Source organism: Panulirus ornatus, chromosome 3, assembly GCF_036320965.1.
Source record: "Panulirus ornatus isolate Po-2019 chromosome 3, ASM3632096v1, whole genome shotgun sequence".
Lineage (NCBI taxonomy): Eukaryota > Metazoa > Arthropoda > Malacostraca > Decapoda > Palinuridae > Panulirus > Panulirus ornatus.
Genome location: NC_092226.1, coordinates 37,434,200 through 37,446,694, shown reverse-complemented (window position 1 = coordinate 37,446,694; position 12,495 = coordinate 37,434,200). Strand labels below are relative to the sequence as shown.

Here is a 12,495-nt window from a genome sequence, read left to right as displayed (position 1 = left end):
TTGCTGGCTCTCCAGATGTGGAGAGGTGTGTGCTTGGCGGTGAAATTGTTGAGAAGTGTGTTTGGGTGCGTAGGAAGAGGTTGTCTGTGGTTCTCTAGGGGAAGGGGGGGGGGGGGGGTGTATGTCTGACTTTACGAGGTTGGAGAGGTGTGTCTGTAGCTTTGTAGGTTGAAGGGCGTATCTTTTGATATGTCGGGTTTAGGGCATGTATTTTTGGATGTGTAGGTTGAGGGACGTGCCTTTGGCTGTGTAAGATAAGGATTGTGTTCATTGCTAATTAGGTTGAGGGACGTGTCTGTGGTTACTTAGAATGACCGTGCCGGGTCAGAGGCGTGTCTAGCTGTGTAGGGCTGAAGGACACGTGTCTGGCTATGTATGGAAAAATGGGTGCATCTGTCGGTGTATGGGAGAGGCTTATTAGGGCTCCACCTGTCGGTATACGAGAGAGGCTTATTAGGGATCCACAAAACGAAGTTTTGGAGTGCCCTGTATAGGTCGATATCTCAGCTCAATTATCCGTCCAGTATGTAGTGGCCATAGGTAACTACAAAACCACTCTGGTCGAAAAAGTTTTTGGTTTCAAGGTACGCTGAAAGAAAATTGATTTTGGGATTCAAACATAAAATTTACAACAATACCAAGAGTTGAACTGGGAGGTGATTTGATTTCCATGTGATAATTCTGTGAGGTGAGTATCATCAACACGTAACCTGAGGGTATCCCGCACGACTAGAAAGATCCCTATTATTGATTTTGAGGTCAAAAGGTCAAAGTCCGGGTCACCGCCAAACTTGTAGATTATTTCGATTTCGCAAAATGACTTGAGTTCGACAGACTGGATATCTTCATGCTTGGCCTGTGAGCTTTTCCTGGGTCAGGAAGGACCATTTTGATGTTTTAAGGTAAAAGGTTGACAGGTCAAGGTCGCTGCTGCACTTGTTAATTGCTTTGTTTCCCAGACAAAATCATTTCTCTACCGCATGGAATTTATTGAGATGTGGCATATTTGTCTCCTTTGTGACAAGGGAGATCCCAGTTGGTATGGAGGTTGAAAGCATATATATATATATATATATATATATATATATATATATATATATATATATATATATATATATATATATATATATATTGGAAAGGATCACAATTTTGCGCGTGATCAAGTATATTCCTATTCATGTTGGTAAATCTGAAAGCGGGTAGCGAGAAATGGTTGATATTGGTGCTTATGCACCTGGCCATGAGAAGAAAGATCATGAGAGGCAAGTGTTTTGGAAGTAGTAGAGAGAGTATGTCAGCAGCGCTGATGTACTATCCACGGGGATATGAAATACGATAAGTTCCCAAGTACCCTTTCGTGTAATAATCGCATCATCAGTGGAGACACAAGAGAGAAATAACAGTCAATTGATATACAACGAAGAGAGGTAGCTAGGACGCCATTTGGTAAACATGTGATTGTCCAAGACAGACAACGAGCGTATCATAAACTTATTATGTGGACAAGAAGGTAAATTGTTTACAAATCTTATCAACAATAAAGTTATCCAATTTGTATAGACCTTCACTACTGTTGAGGTTATAATTCTTTGTGTATTTAATAATAGAAGATTCAGTGATATTTCTCTAACTCCAGTACCACGAGAAATATCATTGCATCTTCTATTATTAAATGCACAAAGAATTATAACCTTAGTATTAGTGAAGGTCGATACAAAATATAAAAATGGCCTTCTGCTCCACATTCTAGCTTTCTCAGCTGTTTGTGGGCGTTCACCCAAGACATCCTCATCTGGGAACTGTATAAGTTTGTCATGTTTGTTGTGCGATTTGTTTTGAGATGGAAGGTAGAAATAAGGGAGAAAGGTGAGACCTTAAAGAGTTAGGTGATATAATTAAACGGCTGGAGAGTAATGCAGGCTTGGGTCCTGCATAAGCAGTGGATATTAACTAGAGGGAAACATGAGTAACAAGTAGGGTTGGTTAGTACGTAAGAGACTAGGATGGTGATTATGGAGAATAAGTTATAGGACAGTAATACCTTCCAGCTAGCTAGGAAGACTAGTTGGCTTGCAATTGGAATTCAGACCAGAGAGGTACCAACCCAAGAGAATGTACTGGAGGATGTAGGACAGAATGATCCAAGTATCTTTCTAGTTAGAGACTCCGGAGTGAGATAGCAACTCATGAGTGAATGTTTCACCTCAAGTGAGGCGACGTACATGTTCTTCAAGAGCATTGTTAACGTATGGATTGTTTTACGAGTTGATGTATTTGAAAGCAATGCCCTAGGTATGTTTAAACTTAGTCTTGATAATATTTTGCTTCAGATCCAATAGTGACATTATTTGCACCTCCTTAGCTATAAAAGAAGTCTACATGTCTTCCCCGATGAAAGATCAGATTGTCTTTCTATTCCTACCACAGTAATCCATGACTTCCTGTTCTCATCCACTATCACAAACAGACTTGTTAGGACCCAGTGGTCTATTCCTGTTTTTTTTTTTTTTTCATTATATTGCCTTTGCCAACCCCGTTACCACTCCATAACCACTTACGTGTCTCCACCTCTGCCAACGTCTTTCCCATCGCCCCTGCCTACCATTTCTGACACCAACTCTACCAAAACTCCTGCTACCTCTTGTATCCCCTGCCTCCCCGTTGATGAGGTTACCGAATGGGCAGATGGCTCGGAGTTACTAAAAGAAAAGCATTTCCATATGTTTTATTGAAAGGTATTCTCATGCCATATGATCAAGGGGTAAAAGTTTATGGGCGTAACTTTTGATAGAAGAGTGTCATGGGTCCCTCATATTGACATCCTTACAAGTAGAGTGACAAGCGTCATTAAACATTTTGAAGGTAACGCCTCAAGACTCGTGGGAGACTGAGGAGGCCCTACTGAGATTAGGATGATTCATTATGTAGATCGACTACACTAAGGTTGTCAGATATATTCCTGGTTCACTGATGACATCCTGGAATTGATTGACGTTTTCCATTATCGTAATGTACACATGAACGTTCCCATCTCATGAAGTTGCGCATATTCTGCCGAGCTCCCTATTAAGTTAAGACGTGATGACCGTGGCTTAAAGCATGTCTTTAAAATTAAACGTCCACCATCTAACCCCACTAAATGTAAGTATGTTTTTGCTCTTGAGAGACCTAAGATGTTTGGTCAGCTGCCAGAGATCTCTCTGACTTTTAATGCAGGGATAAGATATGCCATTAGTGAGATTGTTTCGGACATAAACTCAGTGAAGTAGGTTTTGTTTGATTCGATTAGTGGAAGGTTTCTGAGCAAACTTTGCTGAGATGAAGACAGCCAAAAGCAACATTGCTTCCGCATACTGTTGGTAATAAAGATATATTTACTGGTGGCTGTAAATGTGATTGAGGTGTGGATTATGCTTTAGTTAGCGAAGAGAAATCTCGTATAGCATAACTACCCAAGGATCTGCTGTATTTACTGCAGAGCTTTATGATATTCGCGCTGCACTTCAGTTAAATGAGCAATCTCTAGAAAGGAAATTTACAATCTCCCCAATTCCTAGAGTGCTCTAGCTCTTATCATACTATGCTCCAGTGCATCTCGTAGCTCAAAATTTCCACGTTTGGATTGTTAGAATCCTTTCAAAGCGTGGGTGAAGGATTCTGGTGGTGCCCTGGGCATGTTGGCATCAACGGGAATGAGACAGTAAGTGCTGAGGCTAAAGCTTGTACCTCCAGCACTCTAGATACGAGAGTTATATACTCATTTTACCGACGTAAATGATAATTGCTAGCTGTAAATACAAAAACTAGGTGCGACTTGGAAGCCATTAAAGATTAGCAAACTTCCTAAGACAATGAAAAGTGTATGAAGTACGGCCTCCCTCCTCCAATATGAATCGCCAGATTGAGATAATTCATTGTGGACTGAGTATTGGTCATTACTAGGTTGACCTGTGGTCAGTTACTGGGGAGGAGACCTGCCCCAAGATGTGACACCTGTTACTACAGTATTACCGTGGAACGTGTACTGACCCAATACTGAGTATACGGGAGTCTCATCACATTCATATGTGAATTATGTAATTGACAGTGGATGAAATACAAGTGTGGCAGCAATTTTAGACTAAATAGGTTGATGCCGTTCTCAGAGGAAGCCGAAATATATGAATTTATACAAATAGTTATGTGTTTGGATATCATTTTCACGCTCAAAAATTGCTTAATAACCCCAATATTTTATTGCTCTATAAATTCCACAAAGTCAAGAGGCCAATCAAACCATCTCTCACCACCTTCGCCACCACATCTGCCACCCCTCTCGCCTCCACCCCTGCAACCTCACTGTTACCACCACTTCTACTACCGCCTGTACTATCCCAGCTTTCATGACCTGTGCCACTGTCTCTGCCACCATCTCTGCAGCCTTTCCAGCCATCAGTTGTTGCTATTGTTGCTAGTACCTATACCACCAGTTCTCTCCTACCTCTTCCCTACTGTCCAGGAGACTGGAAGTGCGGTGATGGGGTTAGTTAGGCTGGGCTCTTGAGCAATCAAACCATAGTTAAGTATCCGCACGGATAAAAAAGAAAAAAATTTGTCTTATTTCACTAAAATCTGATATGAAGATACTCTGGTGGGAACAGAAGGAGATATTGTTTTGGGGACGAAAGGTCAGATGTTAGTCTCGGTTGCACTTCTGAATGTATGTCGTAGATAGTTTCATTTTTGATTAGTTCTTTAAGTTGAGCGGGATGAATTTCATCATCACATGGCCACAGCGTTTGTTTCCCTTCGGCGAAGAAAGGTTTCCATTTATTCTGAAGTCTGAGGTCAAGGTCACCGTGTATTATGAGATTAAACTCTTGCAGCAAGTTGAGGCCTTAGTGATGGCTGTCCATCACTGAAAATGTTAGTTTCTGGAAGGGACACGTATCTGCTTATGTAGATAGAAGGCGCACGACTTTGTCTATGTTAGACGGTAGGCATGTCTTTGACAATGCAGGTGGGAAGGAAATATCAGCAGTACAGGAGTGAGAGGCCCATCTTTGGTTCTGCTTAATGAGTGGCGCTTCAACGGCTCTGCCTAAAAAGGGATACATCAATAGCTTCGTAAGGGAGGGGATGTATGTCTAGCATTCCAAGAGAGGAGACGAGCCTGACGTTACTGAAGGGAGAGGTTGTGAAGGGAGAGGTTGAACTCTGGTCGTACAGGATGGTAGGAGGCTGTCTGGATGTGTAGGAGAGAGAAGTACGACTTTATGCAGTGACCGGGTAAGGAAGTGTCTGACTGTACATTAGGAAGGCAAATGTGTCTGACCACCGAAGTTGGAGAGATGTGCGTCGTTATGTTGGAAGGGGGAGAATGAGGTATTAGCCTCTGGCTGGGAAGAGGTAAAGGATATATCTTTTACTGTGCAAGGAGGGTGGCATGTCTCTAACCCTGCAGGAGGACTCTGGCGGCGTTTGGGATGCGTTTTTAGGTGTTCATGGGAGAGGCATGTTTCCAACATTACAGAGGGATGACCGTGTGGAGAGAGGAAAGGGCGTATCTGAGGAAGTACAAAGGGTGAGGTATGTCTCTAGTTCCAGAGGGATCATCGGGTTTTGAGAGTTAGAGTATCTAGGTATGCAGGGCTAGATGAGTATGTCTCTCTTAAAGAGACAAGTTATTTTATGGTTGTGTGGGCGGGGAGTGATGTGTCATGAATAAAAACGAGGTATAAGGGTTTTCCACCTACTCAAGGAAGGATGCACATCTTGCACAGGAGAATTACTGTGTTTGTCACTGTCTAGGGAAGGAAGGATGTTTCTTTATCCTTTGGGAATAGACACGTCTGTGACTGTGCCCCATAGAGGCGTGTCTTTGGTTGTGCACGGAAAGGGGTGTGTCTGTAGTGGTGCAGTGAGACGAACTGTGGCTGTTCATGGGGAGGGTTACAACTCTCTGCAGAAGGAAGGGACGTGTCTGTGACTGCACGGGAGATGTGTGTGTTTGTTATGCACGTGGAGGGGCGTGTCTGTGGCTGTGCACTGGGAGGGTGCGTATCTAGATGGAGGAGTAAAAGGGGGGAAGAGTTTTCGGTTGTGGAGGGGGAAGAGCTACTTCTCTGGATGTTTGTCAGAGGGACAGTTATCTGGCTTTTGAAGAGGTAGAGGTGTGTGTCTTGCTGTGTACGTGAGAGGGTTTTGTTTAGGCTGTGCAATGCAGAGCGCAGTGTCTATGACTATGTTCGGATAAGACCCCATATCTGGCTCTGCAAGATAAAGTGGCATGTCTATGGTTATTTAGGGGAGGGAGAGTGACGCATACATGACTTTACAGAAGGGAGAGCATATATCTGGCAGTGCTGGTGATTGGAACTTGTCTAGTTATACAGTAGGGAAGGATATCCTTTAAGCTGTCCAAGGAAAGGGGCATGTGCCTGCCTACACTGGGGTTAGAGACATACTTTCCCGTAAGTGTCTTAGGTTATGAAGGGGCGAGGAGCAAAATCTGGCTGTACAAAGGAAGAGTTAAATCTCTCAGCAAGGAGGGAAGGACGTGGGTAAGGGTCTACGCTTGACTACGTATTGGCAGCGGAGGTGTTAGCTTATGTGCAGTGAGGGGAAGAGCATGTCTGGCTAAGCAGGTGGTGGGGAGATATGTATGGCTCTGGAGAAGAAAGAAGAGTGACTCTCTCACTGCAGGGGAGGTGTATGTCCCTGGCTGTGCAGGGGGAGAGGCACATTTCTGACTATGCAGGAAAAAGAGACGTGTTTGAATGTACTGGGGGGGGGGAGGTCTGTGTTTCTTCAAGGTAAAAAAACTATTCTGGCTGTGCCGGGGGGGAGGGTGGGGGCTTATCTGAGGATATGCAGGGGAAAGTAGGGAGGATGTGTTTTCATGGCTATGTAGGAGGAGAGGGGCGTGCCAGTGCTAGTGGAGAGGGTGAGCTCACTGGCACTGCAGGAAAGGTCAGTTAAGGATGCAGATGTTAGTAGCAAGTTTTTATATTAATTCAACAACACTTCCTGTAAGGGATTATACTCAGATTACATCTGGTGTCATGAATGATTTTTAGATATTTAAGCCACATTATATGTTAAACTCTAGTAGAAAAGAAATGTGCTTGGACATAGTGTAACAAAATGCGACTTAGAAAGGACCAGTCTTTCCAGTGATGGAATAATGAGGGAAGGACTGATCTTGGCGTCGCGTATTATCGGCTGTGTCGGAAAACCAGATGCTGGAGCAGTTAGCTGTGGAGTAACGACATTAGATTCACTGGATGACCAGGGTGGTTAGAAGGTTACTGGTAACGTAACGGAGAATCATTGAGAGTCGGCAAGAGCATGGCTGCTCAGAGGCAGCGGGAGAGTTGACAAAGGTGCGAGAGCTTGACTGGCAGTACCTGCGGTAAGTGTAGCATGATGAAGCAGATCTGGAGGAGGCGTGGCGCTGTGCAGCTGTAAGGTGAATCTTCCGTGATGATGATGGCGGTGGAGTGATGCGCGGCAGGTGCGACCTCGACCCAGGACTTGGGAAGACTGCCGGGTGACGCAGCTGGCTGGATCTGTTCCTCTGAGCCTCCCCTCCTCCACCATCTCCACCCTCTCCATGCCTGACCTTTTTTTTTTTCATCGTTCCCTTTGCACTCGCCGCCCCTGCTGGCTGTTAGTAATGACCTCTATATTACCTTCATCTCGCAAACAGATGTCTGACCTCACCATTATTTTTTCTTGGCCAACACACACACACACACACACACACACACTCACAGATGACCCCACCTCATCTGCTCACCCTCCAGCAGCCCATAACTCATCGGCTGCCTCCACCCTCTCCAACTCCTCCTCCTTCAGTTCTTCATGTCCCGATCATAAGAAGGAAATGGCGAACTCCGCAATGACTGTGTTGGGAGTCCCAGTCAGACACATGAGTACCCCAGACGCTAACTGATCTATATTATCGTCTCGGCATATCCCCAGTGGTCACAGCTTGAGAACATCCTGTTCCCTTGCAAGGTGATCGACCACGCTCGCTCCTTATCCAGACGTCTGGCTTTCCATCGATGCTCTAGAAGGAGACATAACACATGTGATGGTTCCTTATCCTTAAGGGAGGGTATGTACACCTGTTAGCGAGTGGATTCTCGCTTGCTTGCCTTGAGTTCATATGGAGTCGCTCGTGTCATCGGTGATTAATGAAAGGTTCATATGGCATCTTCCGGCTCTGCTACTATGTTCCCCTAATTTCAGACGGAAATGAAAAAAAAAATTAAAAAGTATTTTTTGTAATTCTTAAATCTAACTGATAATCTTACAAATACTGTATCACAAAGGAATATCATAGGACCCTCTCAAAGGATTATCATAGGACCCTCTCAAAGGATTATCATAGGACCCTCTCAAAGGATTATCATAGGACCCTCACAAAGAGAGCGTGTTCGTGTTACATAGGACGTCTTTCCAGAGGTTCTTTGACGTGGCTGTACTCCCGATGATACAGTCCCACCACAGGAGGCTTCACGTCGCAGTGTAGCCTCTTGCAGACATAGTTTGGTGACACACACACACACACACGTGTGTATATATATATATATATATATATATATATATATATATATATATATATATATATATATATATATATATATATAATTGGTATACACTGAAGAGGATATGATAGAAATATAGATTACATGAAAGGCTGAGCGTGTGTGAGAGTGAGGGCGGGTGAGGGAAAGAGAGAGCGGGGGCCGCCCTCTAGATCCAGGGCAACGCTGGGCGAGCGAGCGACCCCGCCGACGTGTTTTGTAGGTTACCACCCCGTGTAGCGCTGCCTCCTCCCCCGCACACTGCTTTCGCCGGGTATATTTGGTGACCATCATGCAGAGAAGATCGTGCTCTGGAACACTCACCTCTTGACTAGTAATTCTTTACTCCCCTGGCGCTGTTTTATTTGTGGATTTATCGATTTCTTTTTCTCGCAAAAGAAGCGTTTTCAGTGCTTATATATAGCGATTCGTATGAGTGTCTGTTTTGATGTGTCAGTAGATATCTGAGAATTCATAAAAAATTCTGCTAAGTCGAGGGATGATCGTCGGCAGAGAGCAGCTGGCAGTGTCCAGGCTTTGTTCGAATGGTGTTTCCACGAGTAAAGTCTCTTTGGTTGATACGGGAATGTGAAAAACAAACAATGTATATGGGTTTAGGTTAAGATGTATCACTCAAATGCGAAAGACTGTCGGCTTTGCTGATAAAAGCATCGCTATTACAGCGTTGAATATTGTTGATAAAAAGTTGGAGTAATGCATCACTCACTAGAAGGGATGACTTTAAAGGTTCGTTGCCTTCGATTTATTGACACACACACACACACACACACACACACACACACACACACACACACACACAGAAAGATAGAAAAAAAAGAAAAGGAGTATCAGGAGGGGGTAAGAGGGGACTCCTTTTGCGGACTGGAAACTTACCAACGAACGGAAAGGAACAAAAGACTCAGGTCTGTGCCATACCCTTCCAGGTTGGGTTGAGGTAATCAGTAGCAGTTTTCAGGGCTTAGTCATAGGGCCGCTGTACCGGTTGATATACGTAAGTCACTTGTTAGATGGACGGGAATCATATTTGCGCACCATGAGAGAAGTAACCATATGTCAGGATTGCGTTAGCCAAGGGAAAAAAACAAGCTGTAGCGTTGACCTTATGCATCGCTAATGGAATTTAAGCCGACCATATGCAAAGTAATGGACATGTGATGCGGAGAAACGAAGCCTGAATATTAATGTCATCTTATAAAGCAGCAAGTGTTAGAGGCTCTGTGTGAAATAGACGTTGGAGTTGACTTAATAATATCCAGCCTTTCGCAAGATCATGTATACAAAGAATAGTTAAGGAGGATTATTGTCTGATGTGATATTTGAATTTCATTAAAGTATTGGATAAGGAAATATTTAGAAGAATATTTTACACCATTTTTTTTTCCACCAATATCACTTTACGCGTGACGTGTTTGGTCGGCCATCGTGGAGAAACAGATGAAACGAGAGGGTCCAGGGCTCCACCTGATAACAAATATGGCATCAGAAATAAGTGAGGTGAGCTACAGGGATTGCATAGTGACCACCATTTTTCCCCCACGACGAAGACAACGAAGGATGGAAGACGTGGTCACAACTTTCAGGATTCTAGGACTGTCCATGATGAATAGTTCTTGGAATTTCGCTGAGACAGATCAGCGTAATGACGTTACGTAAGAAATGGCAGAAAAGTGGTGATGTACTTTTACATTAATAGTTGTGGATGAAAGAAATAATGTAAATGAAAAAGGTATGATGATGTTGTACTTTTACATCGATAGTTGTGGATAAAAGAAATAATGTAAATGAAAAAGGTATGATAATGTTGTACTTTTACATTGATAGTTGTGGATAAAAGAAATAATGTAAATGAAAAAGGTATGATAATGTAAAGCGAACAAGAAAGTTGATTAATAGAATGTTCGAAATTGGATCCCGAGGGAGATCTTGCCCCATTCCGTACATGTAACACACACCCACACCCACATGACGTTCCTATATACGTAAGACCATATTTACCTGTAAACCAGTTCTTTCTTAATTAGTGGTGGTGGAATCATGCTCTATGATTTTCCTTACTGTTAACCTGTAAAAAATTACGAAACCCTCTACAACAACGTGCAAAACTCTTCCTCAGACGGAATTACGGGTGGACGGGCCAACTTGAAAATACGTAGCCGACAGCGGAGAAAATGGCCGTAAACAATGCCACAGTGGGTTTCACGTCACCACTCACCCAGAACACTTGCTTCAGAACTGAGCAGGAAAATGTCCGGCTCGCTCAAACGCAGCTGTCAAACATTCCGCCGGAGTCGTGCTACAAAGACTGTGGTGAACAGTTGATGGTTCTGCTCTCAGCAGCGAGTACGGTCTGTGTCCATAACCAGGAGGGAGACGATGGGTACGCCCCACCTGTGTTATAATAACTTGGTCACGGTGGGGACGGTCTTGGAAGCTTTCACGGAATTTCGTGGAGAAAATGTCTTCCGGTATTAACCGTTGCTTGATTTTCTACTGCGAACTTCCCAGTTTGGATAATCGGTCATCGTTCGTAATAGTCAGAGCGGATAACCGGATGCCGTACCCTCCCCTTGTCATCCTGGTAGAGTGGAGAGCAGATACGTTATGTTGCACTTGTGGAAGTATGTGACGTCGTGGATGGTGGCTATAGACACTGTGCTGTCAGTGTCAACCGAGTCGTGTCGAGAGTTACAGACACTTTGTTAGTTTCTCGTGTGTGTTTGCGCGCCACCCACACGACGCGCAGCTGGCTGCCCCAGGTGATTTCGTCTCCTTCGCCGGCCACTTGCATTCAGTGCAAATAAACTTCAAGCCATTCGTCGCAGTTTTCGTGTATCCGAGAAAAGGAAAACCCACCCATACACACACACACACACACACACACACACACTTTTTTCATACATATTCGCCATTTCCCGCGTTAGCGAGGTAGCGTAAGGAACAGACGGTTGAGGGAAAAATCCTCGCTTGGCCTTCTTGTCTGTTCCCTCTTTTGGAAAAGTAAAACTGGAGGAAAGGATTTCTAGCCTCCAGCTTGCTGGAGGGTGAAAGGTGTGCACGAAAGAGAGTGCATTCGAACGAAATGGTATACCGAGGTCCACGTGCTATTAGTGGACTGAACCAGGGCATGTGAGACTGCTGGTTACGGTAAGCCATGGAAAGGTCTGTGGGGCCTGGATGTGGATAGGGAGCTGTGGTTTCAGTGCATTGCACATGACAGCTAGAGGATGAGTGTGAGCGGATGTGGCCTTTTTTCCTCAGTTTCCTGGCGCTACCTCGCTGACCCCTGGTAGCAATGCTGTTTCCTGTGGGGCAGGGTGGCGCCGGGAATGGATGAGGGCGGACAAGTATGAATATGTACATGTGTATTTATGTATTTGTATGTGTATGTATTTGTGTATATGATATGTGCGTTTATGTCAATGTGAATGGATGGGTCTTTCCTCGTCTTTTTCCTGTTGCCACCTCGGTGACGCGGGAAACGGCGATCAGGTATGATTATATATATATATATATATATATATATATATATATATATATATATATATATATATATATATATATATATATATATATGTGTGTGTGTGTGTGTGTGTGTGCATATCAGTCACCACTGGAAAGCGAAAATAAAAACGGTGAGTGCTGTCTAAGGATGTAATAAACGAAAATACCACTTTTATTTTTCCATTGGTGATTGCTGCATATATCTCTTCACGGTGAAGTGAAGGTTCTCCATATGTATATATATATATATATATATATATATATATATATATATATATATATATATATATATGTGTGTGTGTGTGTGTGTGTGTGTATAATCATTCCTTTCATACTTGTTCGCCGTTTCCAGCGTTAGCGAAGTAACGCCAAGAATACCAAGAAAAGGCCTCATCCGCTC

At 43.7% G+C, this 12,495-nt stretch overlaps 1 protein-coding gene across 1 annotated transcript in view; it reads right to left on the bottom strand.

The window, feature by feature from the left end:
- The window catches only part of LOC139762214 (uncharacterized), a 36,239-nt gene extending 28,672 nt beyond the window's left edge, over positions 1-7,567 (bottom strand). Inside the window, exon 1 of the mRNA XM_071686836.1 lies at positions 7,389-7,567. Within this exon, the coding sequence (XP_071542937.1) occupies positions 7,389-7,406 (18 nt within the window). The 5' untranslated portion in view covers positions 7,407-7,567. The remainder of the gene's footprint in view (positions 1-7,388) is intronic.
- Between the last annotated feature and the right edge of the window lie 4,928 nt (positions 7,568-12,495).